The 14,469-nt window shown below is 54.6% G+C and overlaps 1 protein-coding gene across 2 annotated transcripts in view; it reads right to left on the bottom strand.

Moving 5' to 3' along the window:
* Positions 1–324: 324 nt before the first annotated feature.
* The window catches only part of PLEKHG4 (pleckstrin homology and RhoGEF domain containing G4), an 89,740-nt gene continuing 75,595 nt past the window's right edge, over positions 325–14,469 (bottom strand). Inside the window, exons 14-24 of one of the 2 annotated variants that reach the window (XM_027781917.2) lie at positions 10,952–11,904; positions 9,040–9,289; positions 8,258–8,347; positions 7,704–7,928; positions 6,604–6,774; positions 6,002–6,179; positions 5,266–5,382; positions 4,916–5,179; positions 4,137–4,333; positions 3,504–3,586; positions 325–2,255 (exon numbers count right to left, since the gene is read on the bottom strand). In XM_027781917.2, coding sequence (XP_027637718.2) covers positions 3,545–3,586; positions 4,137–4,333; positions 4,916–5,179; positions 5,266–5,382; positions 6,002–6,179; positions 6,604–6,774; positions 7,704–7,928; positions 8,258–8,347; positions 9,040–9,289; positions 10,952–11,904 — 2,487 coding nt within the window. In that variant the 3' untranslated portion in view covers positions 325–2,255; positions 3,504–3,544. The remainder of the gene's footprint in view (positions 2,256–3,503; positions 3,587–4,136; positions 4,334–4,915; positions 5,180–5,265; positions 5,383–6,001; positions 6,180–6,603; positions 6,775–7,703; positions 7,929–8,257; positions 8,348–9,039; positions 9,290–10,951; positions 11,905–14,469) is intronic. The other variant, XM_055818690.1, reaches the window with a different exon arrangement.

Here is a 14,469-nt window from a genome sequence, read left to right as displayed (position 1 = left end):
GTGAAGGGAGGAGGGTACATACCTCAGCTGCTGGTTAGGGAAAAGCCTTTTTTTTACTCTGCCTTAACTTTGAACAGTGACTTTGTTGGGTCAGGAATTGTGGTAGCAGCCTTCTGCCTTATTTCTTATGTCTCCGTTAGTGACACGTGGTGTTTATTTCCCCCTAACAGCCTGATTACATTATTACATTATTACAATCTCCCACCAGTGTTCCAAAGAGGGCATTCAGATGCCCCAGGGCCACATGCTCCCCTCAGCACACGCCTCTTCCCCCTCCTGCAGTCCAGGCTCCCAGGCTGAAATCAAGACACAATGCCAGCAAGATTCATATAAAGAAAATAACCTTTATTAGACAAATCAATCAAACCCTGAAAAAAACAGTGTCAGGTAAACATTACTAAAGGGTTTTCCAGCAATGCAGAAACCTTTGTAACTGAGAAATTCAGGAAGTTTCATGTTCCTCTTGTTGCATTACTAAATTCTCTCCCTCTCATGACATGAGCTGTCGCTGCCTTGACAGCCCAAAAATCTTGCGTGAACTCAACAATTTTAAACAGCAACTTCTAAAATCTTCCCTGTGCAACCGTTTCCCACACAATTTTGTACAAAGGTGTCAAACTATGTTCTTTGCTGTCTAAAAAAGAACAAGATTTAAAAAACATCCAGCTTATAAAAAATAACCAAGTGTTTTATTTACAGTACAGGAATTTCCGAACTCAAAGGACCACGGTCCATACGCTGGGGGTAATGCGGGTGGCTGGCAGGTTTAACACCAGAGACTTCAGCACTGCCAAGGGCCCGGCAGCTCCTCCCCGCAGCGGGAAACCGCAGTTTAATTAATTACTGCTCCCTCCATTGTCTTCCTCAGGCTAAACCCCGACACCACTTCTCTCACACCTGGGGAGCCTGATTTACAGCACTTCATAAACCAGGAGTAAATTGGCAGCAAGTAACTACTAATTTCCAAAAATGCTAATTTTCACTTCCTCCAGGAGTACGGGGAGGATGTCACAGCCACACAGTAAGCCTTGATGTCACTTGTGAACAGGCCACCTCAGAACACAGGGAACGCTTGTTCTCCTGTCACGTTGTGGTGCTTCAAACAACGGGGTTTCAGGTTCAGCATTATAAGCAACCTGCTATGCTCAAAACCTGCTGTCTCAGATGCCGCCACCACCCAAAGCTCCTCAAACCAGCCCCGATGGTGGGACTGAAGTACCCACAGAGGGGCTGAGTCGGAGGCGAAGCAAGCAGCCGGTAACCCCAGGGCACAGCCTGGCTGCCAGGACAAGGCATGATGGAGTTTGAACTTGCCACTTGCACCCCGTGCCACTGGAACCTGACCCAGCCAGGAGAGAGGCTGGCTGCCAGGCAGCGGCTACACTGGGCAAGTGGCTTAATTAAGAGCCAGGAACTTTGGTAACTCGTACCTCCTGACCTCTGCCAGCTCCTCTTCCTCACTCTAGTGACACCTCTGCTGGCAGCTCCGAACTCCTGGCTCTGCCTCAGCTTTCCCGTTGGCAGCACGGAAGTCTCCACCCAGGGAAACTTCCCGCTCTCCCGGCGGACGCGGTCAGGATTGAGATGGTTTAGCTGGCAGCTGGTTAGTGCAGAAACCGCACAGGGAGAGGGGAAGAGCTGACAGGTGGTTAAGACAGAGGTAAAGCTCAGCAAGAATCATCTCTAGGAACAATTCACTATAACAATGAAATTGCTTTTATTAAAACAGAAGTGTTAAGCCAAGAAAATAAATTATCGCTATGATAGACATATTTAGAACATAAGGAAGGACGTTAAATCTTGAGCTCCAGGTCAATATAACCCTGAAACAGAACATTACACTACTTTTCTTAAATACCTCAGTTTCTCTTCGTGCCCTTCCAAAAACTTTATAAAATGTGCAGTTTACAGAACAAATAGTAACAGAGTCACTTGTAACAAAAATCTGTACAGCTCATAGCTTTAAAAATAATACATTTTTTCCCCCAAACTGCTATGTTACTTACTACTCATAAATATAGGGCTAACAACATCTGAATGCCCAAGGTCCCATCCAACACCAAAGCTATTACATGTAGTAGCTGACAGAAACCTTCTTGGGGCTTCTCGCCCTCTCAGAGGTCAGGTTTTGGGCTGTTTGAAAGAGCCTGATTACGTATAAAAAAAAAAAATAATCTTCACAGGTGAAGACTGTCTCCTTCTGCTGGTCAGAGGCCTGGGGTCTTCAGTGAGTTTGAAATGGCAATCAGTCAAACCTGGAACACAGCACCGTGCAATGGGTTAGACTGGCTGCCCTCCCACGGCGTGGCAGAATCCCACAGGTCCCTCTGTCCTGGCCAGCAGCGGTATCGCTAAGTGTTTAAAACCCACCGTTTGTCAGAGCTGCATTTTGGTGGGGAAAGAACGTTTTACTGGAAGAGCCTCGCAGGAGAAGCCCGGCTCTTCCCCCATGCCCGGGTCTGCCTCTGCACTTCAGGGCTTGCCCAAAGGCTACAGGCTGCTGTCCCAGCAGCCACGGGCCAGCAAAGCCTGCTGCTTCTGCAGCCACTTCAAAAGTCTCGTCCATGACCCTCCGCAGAAGGGGTTCTGGATCTTACATTTTAACCTTGGCTGGTTCTGTTTAGCTGTTCCTGAGCTCCTGTACCTGCAGATCACAAGCCGTGGGCCCACACACTTGTAACACCCCCCAGTGCCAAACCTACGAGCCATCTACCACCCTGCGCCTCAACCGTTCAAGTGCTAACCCAGCCCCCAGCGTCCCAAGCCCTCCACTCCCATGGGAGGGCGGGTCAGGCCTAAGGACGCGAGGAAAAAGCTGAGCCAGAAGCAGGCTGGTCGGAGTGGGCTGTGACGTGACTTCCCAAGGGCTGCCACCCGCACGTAGGGAGCCCTGCTTGCCAGGGCTCACCCCTCCTCAGATCACAGCGATTTCCTTGCTGACAAGGCGTCCTCTAGAAATCGGGAAGCACAGGAGCAACATCAGGCAGCTCCCTTGGGACATCCCGACCATCACCTAGCAGGTCGCTCTGCCTGGTGACGTGCAGTTTCCTTTGGAGATTCAAAGGAAACTGTGGAATAAATCCAGCTTGGGGAGAATGCCATAGATTCCCCAAGGCAGTTCAGAGGGACTAAGAGCAGGACTTCAGAAAACAGCCACAAGAAACAGATTAGTGGTTAGACAGCTGGGCAGCATTCAGAGGAAAGGAGCTCATCTGAACACTGATGACTAGGCTGTGCTCAAACCTCTTCTACCTGGAGGTGATTTTGCTTTGTTTGCTTCTGCTTCTTCAAATCAGGGAGGCTTCAGACTGGCTGTTGGTGACGGCCCTAAGGGAGCTGGTCTTCTCTAACTAGATGAATCAGAGCCTCAGAGACCAGGCAGGAGTGCGTGTGGAAAACTGCTCATTGAGAAGCAGAAGGCGAGGTTCTCCTGTCTCAGAGCTACTGCCAAACCTTACCAGCACTCAAATCTGCTGGAAAAATCCCCTTCAGGGGCTACTTACAACAAATCCACTTCCTTAGGCGGTATACACGTGCAGAGGGGTCACACTATTGTCGAGGGACTTATGGTGACCTGGCCTGCTTTCTGCAGAGGAGAGAAGCCAGCATTAGTACAGGGTTAGAGGACAACAGCATCAGGACACGATCTAGTGGGAAGTCACTGAGAACTCTCGGGAACGTAAGAGGAGACACGCTGACATCTCAGAGCGACAGGCTCTCGCTCTTCCAGCTCATCGCTCCCCGAAAAAGGCCCAGACCTCCCAGGAAAGGGGCTTAGCAGCATCTGCAGCAGAGCTCCATCCATCCCAGGAGGTTACGTGTGTACCCCAGCCCATGACAAGGTTATAGCTCCTGTGTGTGCAGCATCCCCTCTGGGTGTAGCCTCCAGCACTGCAGGTCCTTCCCAGTGCATCTCCTCAGGGATCTGGGCCACCGTAGGGGAGGCTCCCCCAAATGAGGGGCCCTCACCTGCCCTGGAGGAGGCAAGTCTCTGCAAGAGGAACTGTCACTTCCCCACTGTGACCCCTAGCCCAAAAGCAGCATCTTCAGTCCCCCCATGAGAGGCAGTGGCTTGAACCGGGGAGACAGTTGCAGGAACAGGCAAAGCAAAGAGCATTTTGGCTACTTGCACTTACTGCAGAAATGTACTGGCTGTTTGCAAATCTGGGTTTCTCCTCCACTGCAGAGCTGTGTTGTGAGCCTAGGGGCACGTAGGGGGGTGAGCCCATGTCTTCACAGAAGCTTTCTTGTGGGATGCTGGAGACACAGCCGCTGTCGGAGCCACTGGAGCCGCTGCCTGACATGCAGTGCGATGACTCTGAGCTCTCTGTTGCTGAGGGAAGAGAGGAAGGTTGCTCTGATGGCCACGAATTTGGCTTACATAACCTGTGCCATCTACACTTGATAATCTATCTGGCCACACAAGCCCGCAGATAAGCCACACTCCGCTCTGGGCCTCTTTGAAGCCACAGGCAACAAAATGACTCAAGGAAGTGTAGCAAGCAATGCTGGAGATCGGTGTAGGCTGGCCAGGGGAGCTCACAGAGGGGAAGCCCAGGGGTCACCGGGCCAGGCTGGCGAGAGCAAGGGACAGAGTGCCTCATACCAGAGATGCAGAGACATGAGCACTGGTCTCCAAGGCCCCAGCAGCCCCAGCATGCGGCACCAAGCCTGCCACACATATGGCTGCAGATCAGTGGGCACTGTACTAAGCCCCACACCCGAGCCAAGTATCCCCATGAAAGCTGAGACAGAGCTGGCACAGAAGGGCAGGGCCCTCCTCGCCCCAGTCTGGGTACAAGGCAGGGACTGCCATGACCCCAGCGAGCCTGGTCCGGCTGTGCAGCACAGTGCGAGGTGTGGGGATGAGCCCACACAGCCCGGGGCGCGCTGCAGAGAGCAGGCTCATACGTACTCAGTGATGGCTGGCTGCTGGTCTCGTGCTCCAGCTCATCTTCCTCGATGCAGGTCCCGATGTCAAAGGGGCGGCTGGGGGCCAGGACGCCTGGCAGCAGAGCCTGGTCCAGGTACATGTGGAGGTTGAGGGGCCCCAGCAGGGAGGAGGAGGAAGGGCTGTATGCAGCAGGGGTGCTGCCCGTGGAGAGCTGCGCCTGCGTCCTCTTGTACGGGTTGGAATGGTCAAACAGAGACACTGCAATTGATGCTCTGGTCCTGGCACCTGCCAGAAAACATACCAAAAAAGCCCTGAGCACCAGTCCTGCCTAGCTCACATGGAGCAAGGGAGAAGGCACAGCTGGTACTTACCTCTGCCTTTCATGATGTAATCGATCGCACGGTCATTGATAGCTGCCTCACTGGGTTTGATGTCCAGGAACGGCTTGTTGCCCACCCCCATGGAAACCATCTCCTGCATACGGATTTCTGGAGAGGAAGAGACCCACAGCCACATCGTGAGGTTGACCCAGCCCTTGCCACAGGCACTACTCAGCCCCAGGCTGGAGCACTCCTGGTCCAGGCTGCTCCTGAACTGCTGAGATTAGATCTGCTCTCTGCTTGCTCCTCAGGGCTGAGGAGTCTCCAGGGACAAGCAGACATGCCCTGCTCTGGCCAAGTAGCTCAGTGCCATGCGGAGAGTCCTGCCAAGTGGGAAGCCAGTGGAGGGACCCAGCCAGCCTGACTTGGGCAGCTGCCACTCGAGTAGCAGCCTAGATCACAGGGAGAGCAGCAAGCCTTTCAGGAGCACAGCGCATGCTCACAGGGTGGGGAACCCTGTGCTAGTATCTCCTGTTCCTCTCAGGGAGTCCAGGTGGGTGTCCACAGTTACACAGAGCTTGGACTGCTCAGGTTCCCTGGAGATGAGAAGCAGGGAAGGGACATACCCAGCCAAGCCCAGCACATGCTGCTGAGGCTGCATGCTGGCACACAGCCGCTTGCTGCACAGAGCTGCCTGGTCACAGGCTCCAAACCTACTCAGGACAGCACGAGCTGAACAGGGCTCCCGCACCTTTTGCGGCACAGACGCCCCGGGAAGGAATCACACCTTTATTGCGGGCTGCCTGCTGCCACAGGATCTTGGCAATGTCGCTGGTCCAGGCCTGCTTAGTCTCGGCTGAGCTGGCCTGGAGGATGTAGGTGTCGCTGGACTTCCGCCTTCGGAACCAGATCTCAAAGCGCAGGCCACTGTCTCCAGAGTTCTCCGTCAGCCCGATGTCTGCAGTCTGCCAGAGAAAGGAAGAGCAAAGTGTCAACCAGGGCTCCACCAGGAGCAGAGCCAGAGCTACCCCCAGCTCAGCAGAGCCCGAGGGCCCAGACAGGAGCAGGTACAATCCGCACACAGCTGAGCAGAGACAGCCCAGGCAATTCCCAGTGCTTCAGCCAGTCAGCACCACCTCCCTGCCACATGCACACTGCCCTTCCCTCAGAAGACCTTGGCCCCACATCCCGCGCCATGGAGGGGGCCCAGGCATTACTGTGTGAAGTATTTCCTTCTGGCTTCACTGCACGGCTTGGAGAAAGTTTAGCAGTGGTGGGAGCACTCTTCTGCTGGAAGCGCTCCTGCTTCCCATTTCAGATCCATGCATCCATGGGGAAACCAGCCATGGATGTCTCCTGCAGAAGAGGGAGCTGCAGGGCTGCCCGTACCTTGAAGGAGCGTTTGTAGATATACACATCAAAGCCACCCTCGATTCTCTTGGGCTTGCTGAACAGGATCAGGTCCTCAAAGAGGAAGACATGTCGCTGGCACTTCCTACGGCCCAGCCAGATGGTGAATTCATCCTGCCGCACCAGCTGCCCCTGCTCCTTCAGGTTCACCTGGACACAAGGAAGGATGCTGGTAAGACCCCAGCAGGATCAGGTCCGGGCAGCCACAGGCCTGGGCTTTGAGAGCAGGGTCCCACACGGCTGTGGCCCAGGTGGCGAAGAAGTGGCAGCTACCTGTCATCTTAGGAGGGCTCTTGGAGAGGTAAGGCTGCATGGATTGCTAGAGGCCACACCAGGCTGAGACAACTGGCTCAGGGGAGAGCTGCACCTTTCTCCTAGACATTACCCATAGGTGGCCCTCTCCTGCCACCCTGTGCAGATCTGTGACAAACCCCTGGGGTGGGGACTGGAGGCAGCAGCTAGAGCTTTCTCTTGGGGAAAAGAGGAGAGCTGAAAAGGAAAGGAGTCCCATAAACTGTCAGGAGCACATCTGGGTCAGCAGGCCAGTCCCTCAGTTCTTCCTGCCCCACATCCATCTTCCCCCACCCTGAGCCCCGGGGTTTTCCTCCTCCAGTGCTGTACTTCGCATGCCTCTCCTTCAGGTCCCACCTAGCTGACTTTGGCCTACCCCTGGCATCAGCATCAGTTTCAATTCCTTCTTGCAAACTGCTCGGCCCTCCTATCACCAGCTCAAGAAGATGGAAGGGCCCAAGGCAGTCAGCAGGACATAATCTGCAAGGGCTGCCAGGTCGCCTCACGTCACCAGGAAGCATCTGGGAGCACATTTACGACAAACATGTCACCCAGCTCAAGTAACAGCACCCAGGCTGCCTGCCCTAGCAGATCACGGAGACCTCCAAGCCCTGCTGTTCCCTTGTCCTGTGCCTCAGGAGTCCTGCTATGCTGTACTGGCAGACGGCACCCTGATCACTGTGGGAATTTGAGGGAAGGCTCACCATACAACCCAAACATCCCAGGTATAGAGAAGGGGAAGAAGTGTGGCTCTGCCTGCCCAGGCAGGGGAGGGCACTGAAACGTACATCACAGTCACGGATAGCATCCATGGCCAACAGGTCATTTCCGTGCCGGAGCTGAAACTTCACCATCTCCTCAGCTGCACGGAGGTAGCCCAGCTCCTGCTCTTGCGCCTCACTGCACTCCTTGGTCAGGTCCTTCAGAAGCAGGGCATATTTGCTCATCCGCTGGATGGGTTTCAGCAGGTAGGAGGCCAGGTCCATCTTATCTCCAAGCTGCACCTGCTTGAACTGAGAGACACAGCACAGTGAAGGCAGCAGCTTCCCGCAGAGCATCCTCTGCCCCCCGGCAGGCACTGACACCCTCAGTTCTTCCTGACTGGGTTACTCTGTTCGCTCTGTGGGGAAATGCAAGGCCACAGGACCACCGCTGCTGTGTGCCGGGCTCCTTTCCAAAGCACTCACTGCACCTCTGCCCCTGTCCCCCAACATACACTTGTGCAGACAGCTGTGCCAGGAAAGCAGAGGTAGTGCTGAGCATGCCTCAAACAGGGAAATTAAGCTTGTTTAATCAGCGACCCAAACACAAGAGTAATCATGATGCAAGCAGTGGAATTTACCTTGAAGAAGGTATTCCCATGGCTGGCCAGCAGCGAGTCTGACTTCGGCTTGTTCTTGCTATACAGTGCGTACATCCCAAACTGGTCTTTCTGCAAAAAAGATCCCCATGTGAGACCAACACGCACCCAGGGCACAGGGGCAGCCATGCTTTTGTATGTATAACCATCAGTTACTCTAGTGCTTCTGCCTCTCCCAGGCTGCACCAGAGCCTCCTATGGAACCACAAATGACTTTGCTTCAGGTTCATTAAGAGCCAGGGAATGTTCCTGTCCTCCTGCTCCTACAGGAACTAGGACTTTTTAATCCGTTGTCCTGTTACCCCTTGCCCCTTAAGTACCCCAACAGACACCATTCACTTGGTAGCAGCCAACTTGCATGGGGCAGCTCAGCTTAAGACCCGTGCCCCATGCTCCTTTCCCCCCAGCAGCAGGTCTGTGCCTCTCTGCTCACTGAAGCCGTTCCACACTGACACCACAGACAGAAGACGGGGTGGTTTTATGGAGTAAACATTTTGCTTCCCTGGCGGTGTCTCTTGGTAGCAAAGAGCAACAGGAAAGGCAAAGAGCATCTGCTACTGCCTGGGCTCAACTGTGCAGAACCATCCCAGCCCAACCTAGCATTTAAACTGGCAGGGGACAAACCAAGCCAGTACAGGGTCGTCCTCCCCCTCCCAAAGAGGGTCACACAGGCGAGTAGTCAAAAGTACAGGCATCGCCGCGCATAGGAAAGCAGCACATCTCTGGAGAAGCCCAGCCCCAGGGGGAAGGTCCTGATGCCTTACGTGTCGGAGGAAGCAGTGGCTGACCCGCAGGGGGTGGTTGCAGCAGCTCTCAAGCTCTCGCAAGAAGTACTGGCTGTGGAAGTCATAGAGTTTCTCCAGGTTCCCAAAAATGACGCTGCGCTTCCCACGCAGGTCCTGGGGGAGGTCAAGGCGCTCCATCTCAGGGAAGTAGCTATCGATGATGTAGCAAAGCGACCTCACATATTCCCGTTCCGTGGTTACCATCTCATCAATGATGTGCCGCAGCTTGCTGCAATAGGAAACACTCCTCCTTGAAGGCACCCAGACTGCAGCAGGGCTACGGCAGTCGGAGTGCCTGCAAAGCACCGGACTGCCCTGGAAGAAGGTCCCCCTCAGACCCAGCACAGAGATGAGATGATCCCTCAGCACCATCCAAGCTCACACTCACAACTGCCTGTCTCAGCTCTGACCCTGAGCACTGACAAAGCTCGTGGCTGATCCAAGGAACTCTTGTTGGCTTTTCTATTCAGGAAGGGCAAGCCTCAGGTGGCTGCAGTCCTGCTCCAACCTCAGCAGGACACAGGCATCCCTGGGCCCACCCCGCCCCTGCTCTGGATGCAACAGGCAGCTCCGCAAATGGCTGCGCTCCCAAAACAGGGACAGCAGGAGTCACAGTAACTTCTGTGAGGAGGAGTCAGCCTGATGACTGGAAGCAGTGGGAGGTGATGGTAACCACGGGAGAGAACACAAGCACTGGACCCAGGTGCTGTTGGGCTTGTCCCAGCAAAAATGAGTGGGTAACGAACCTCGTTATCACTTCATCAGCAAACAGCAGTTCCTAGCACAGGTTGCTCTGCACGTCTCCGACAGGATCACTCTTAGGTACTTCAAATTTCCACTGTGAGGCAGTGCAGCATCAAACATAACTACTCCTGCCTTCCCTTCCTCTCAGCTTTTCCCCAAGCCAACAACTGCGGCTGTTCAGAAGACCGAACTGTGCAACTGCCTCAGTGCCCACAGGCAGGAGTGCTACTGCGACACTCCCTTGAGAAGCAAACTGCTGGTGTTCATCCCCTGCCATGCGCTTGCCTGACACATGCTAGGATATCAGAGACCCCTTCCAGAAGACTTCACCGTTCCCAGCCATCCCATTCAGAGCAGAAGCAGTGGAGGAGATCTGTAGTCTCCCTGCATCCAGCACTCATTTCTCATCTCTGCCTCCAATCTTCATTTTTTTCAAAATTTTTCCAGTGAGATCAGCTGAAAAGACCTGCCTGGTGACCCCCTTTCAAGAACAGCTCACATCCCAGGGTTCTCCATAGCCCAGGCATGTTGTAGCATAACAAAGTTAAGTGGAGATCCTTAAGGACAGAGAAGGGAAAGAAGAGAACAAAAGCCAGCTGTTGGTCACCCAAACAGAGGTCTCGGCCCCAAAGGGCAAATACAAACACTCTGCTAGCTGTGATGCTGCTGTCACCGGGTACTTGAAGTGCCCTCTCTACCAGCCTGGGTACAACACCCCACAGAAGTGTCCAGGATGATGCACTATGCTTCTCTCCCGCTGCACCTGTACCACTGGTTTGTCAAGTCCCCAAGTACTACGTTTCTGCAAAGCCTCGTCCTCCAAATAACAGCAATGTTCAGAGACTCTCTCTCATGCTTGGGAACTGCTCTTCCCCCTCTTACGGGGCAATCCATGCTGTAGGGGAAGAGCAAGAGATCCGATTTCCCTGCCTCCCTGCCCAGAGGTAGGTGCCAGGCTATGTGGGGACATCCCTGTGGGCCTGCCTCAGCACCACGCACACGTGTGCAGGGAAGCTGGAGCCGCACCTCCATCTACCTGCCCTGAATCCATTGCCAAAGTCACTGTTACTGCAGAGCTCTTCGCATCTTTGCTGACTGCCTTTTCACCACCCTGAGGACCGGAGCTCCGAGCTTCACAGCCACTTACCTGCCCCAGCTCTTGGCTTCTGACACAGAGAGGCAGCCCCTCTGTCCCTCCGGCAGGCAGTCTGCAGCCCAGCTGTGAGCAGCTTGCTGCCGCAGCACGAAAGTCCTGTCCACCAGCTCGGTGCTGCTCACCTCTAGCCCCTTAATAAAGACGCCGGTGTTGCCATATCTGGCCGGCTCGCTCAGTGTCCTCTGGCAGCCTGACCACAGGCTCTCACCGCAAGGGAGGTCAAAGCTTTGGGCCTTCCGGAGCATCCTCCTGGGAGGCAGCTTCCCGGAAGCTGGAGTAGATGTGCAGGATGGCTTCACCTCCAGGGTTTCTAATACGCTCTCCAGGTTTGGCTTTTCTTCAGGCAGCTTTGGAGACTTGGAGGCCCCACTGGCAAAAGAAACTCTGCTCGAGTGAGGAACAGGGCTGAGAGCAGCTTGGCAGGCAAATTCTTCCCCAGCACTGACATCACCAGGGCAGCTCAGGGAGGGTGAGGGAGCTTTCTCCTTAGTCCACCCCAGAGAGCAGCTGGGCCTGTTGCTGCAGTGGGATGCGCTGCAAGTCCTGTCCCAGTGGGACCTGGAGGTGGCCCCCTCAGAGTGCCTCCGGTGGGACAGACTGCCAGCCTCGCTGCCAGCCTGGGGCTGTTCCCCTGCTGCAGCTGGTTTTTGGTCTGACAGCAGAGACCTCCTCGTTCTCAAGGCTGCTTCAAGTTTCTTTTCAAAAACCAGCTTGGTCTCCTGGCATTTAGACCATGCAAATTTCCACTGCTTGAGTCCCTTGTTGCTCTTCAGCTCACAGGCCAGCTCCTTCATCTCCTGGAACCGGGCATCACTGATGTCTGGGTGCTGCCCCTTGTAACTCTCCAGGCACTTAATCACACCTGCACAGTGTTCGGCAGAGCTGCAGTCCTCCATGCTGATGCAGGCAAGGTGTCGCATCCCTTCCAAGGCCCACTCGTACGCCTGCAGAGAGCAAGAAAGAAAAAAAAAAAAAAAAGGCAACAGCTAGTTAGAGGGACTGTGGGAAGAATAACCCTAATTTGGTGCCTGAAGACAGGAGAAAGGATCAGTATGTGGCCACCACAGTTCCTCGAGTGTGAGAGGAGGGGGGACTGCTGTTGTCAATGGGGCTTAACAATTCAGCAACACAAACAGCTCCTTATGCAGAGGGCTTCAGCTGTGCTGGCTGCTCTGCCACAGCTCCACCTCCCTGCCAGGTCCCCGTGACGCTGGGCACCCACGCTGCTGAGTAAATTTGTCCTCCCTGGGCAGGGGGGAGCAGGCAACACTGCTGCCAAGACTGCAGGAATTCACACCTCGGTGTGGCCCTGCTCAGTGTAAGGTCTGGAACTTGCCCTCCTCCTTTGCCCAGCCACTGTCACCACTACCACACAGGAGAAGGCTGAGGGAGCAGCAGGTAAGCTGCAGGGAACGGGACTGCTGCTGCCCATGCCATTTCCCCGGAGCACACAGAGGCCTGGAGCTCTGTCACGGCTAGGCTCTGTGGATCACCCTGAGTGCTCCGAGCCATGCTTGCAGCAAGCAGGGATCTGACACCATGCAAGCCCAGTTGCAGCTTGTGCGTTTTCTGCACTTGCTGGCGCCTGATGTGCTGTGCCTGGCCCACCTGCCTGGCTCTGCTTGCTAGTCCACTACATGCTTGTCCTGGTTGGTCAAATACAGAGCTCAGCAGTTTGTTTCTAATACTCCAGGAATGCTGGAAGCGGTTTCATGGGGCTTAGCTCTATCAGCACTGCAAATGCTGGCCTCGCTAAAACAGCTCTGCCATGTAAGTTGAACAAGAAAAGTGGGACAAAATGTGGTTCAGTGTGACAGAGGCAAGGTAAGAATGCCTTACCACCATGGCAGGGAAGGGGCTAATGAAGCACCATGCGCTAAGACCTGTCTGTCATTCATAAAAATGAGAGGAAAGACAAATATCTGAATTACTCAGGCTCGTAAGTCACTACTTTCTCTATAAAACATGGTCTCTATAAAACAAGGTCAAACCTTAGAGCGAGTAAGATGTGACTGGTGCCATAGGCCTGCCCAGGGAACCTTATTGCTCATCAGTGAAAACACAAAGTTATTTGTTAAAATCCAATGCCCAAGACAGAAACGATTTCCAGGACAGGTCTGCCTGGCACCTTCCATCAACCGCCCAGGACCAGTGGATGTGCAGAAACACCACAGGCTGCCCTTGACACAAACCAGACCATCTCTAGCACTTCACCTGTCAGGCCCTGTGCACCTGCTGTTTCTGCAGAGAAGCACCACTCGGTGCCAGGAACAAAGTGACCAGCCTTAGACCATTTTCCACCGGCTGCACAGCCTCTTTATGACAGCCTTCACTCCGAAGCTTGAAGCACTGATTTTTATGCAGAATAGAACCTTAGACACCAAGAAAATCCACCCAAGCTTTATGCAGACATGGAGCAGACACTGCATCCCCATCAGGGACATGGTGGTCAAACAGACCAGGTGCCAGGCTCACTCCCTGTTGGTAGGCAGGGCAGGAGGTGCTTCATTCACACAGCACCCAGCCCCTGGATGGGGACAGCTATGACAACCAAGTGCCACTGTTTGTAGGAGAGCTGAATGGCAGCACGTGAGGGGCAGCCTGCGGATTTTGCGGCGTCACTCCAGGGACAGATTCCACAGGAGCTCCCACGGCCGTTCACATCACTCTCCTGAGCTGCAGCTGCACGCCGTGCGTGCCGCCAGTCGCATTACTCATGCAGAGCAAGGAGCTGCTTCAGAAACACCAGCAGCTGCTCAGGGAAAATGCTTCTCAAACAGTCCCATGCAGCCACAGCACAGGACAATCAAGCGAGCAGCAGCCCCCTCTCCTCCCGTTACCCTGCCCAGCGCAGCAACAGGCCCCTGGCCCGCCTCTCTCTTGAGCCAAGCTTTATGCCCTAGACTTGCCTGCTGCAGGGGGCTGGGAGGGGCGTGCGGAGGCCAAGGATATGCCAGACCCTGGTGAGAACCTGCATTTAGCCATGACGCAGAGGGTCTGTTATTCCTGGGAGGCAGAAGTACATCAGGGCGAGGTGAAATGCTGAGTGCAGCGGAGCCCAGCAGACCCGCACGGCAGTGACGGACGGCCTGTTTTGCTGTGGCTCTTTGAGCTGCTACCCCCAGCTGTAGGCAAACCGACACCAGCCCCCTCCAGCTCTGTCCGCAGCAAGGGCTGGCCATCAATGTGGACTAAGGGCATGTCTCACGTCTCCCGCTGTGGAGATCAATGGGTGATCCTACTGAAGGCTGCATGCTGGCTCCCTTTCGATCACCAAGGGGAAAAGTTGAGCTCAAAAGGCACACGGGGCTCTGAAAGAGGGTGCTGAGAGCCATGTGCAGAGAGGCACAGCCAGCAGGCCAGCCTAGCCTTTACAGCACCCAGTCAGGAAGGCAGAAGCCCTGTGAAGGCCTCCTCCGAGGCTGGGGACCTCACTTCCATGCACAGATGGGAGAGTGAGAAAAGAGGCTTCTTTTCTTTCTAGGAAGCTCTGCAGATCTGCGTGGGGC

Source organism: Falco peregrinus, chromosome 14, assembly GCF_023634155.1.
Source record: "Falco peregrinus isolate bFalPer1 chromosome 14, bFalPer1.pri, whole genome shotgun sequence".
Classification (NCBI taxonomy): domain Eukaryota; kingdom Metazoa; phylum Chordata; class Aves; order Falconiformes; family Falconidae; genus Falco; species Falco peregrinus.
Note: the sequence above shows the minus strand (reverse complement) of the source record. Positions and strands in the feature narration are given on the sequence as shown.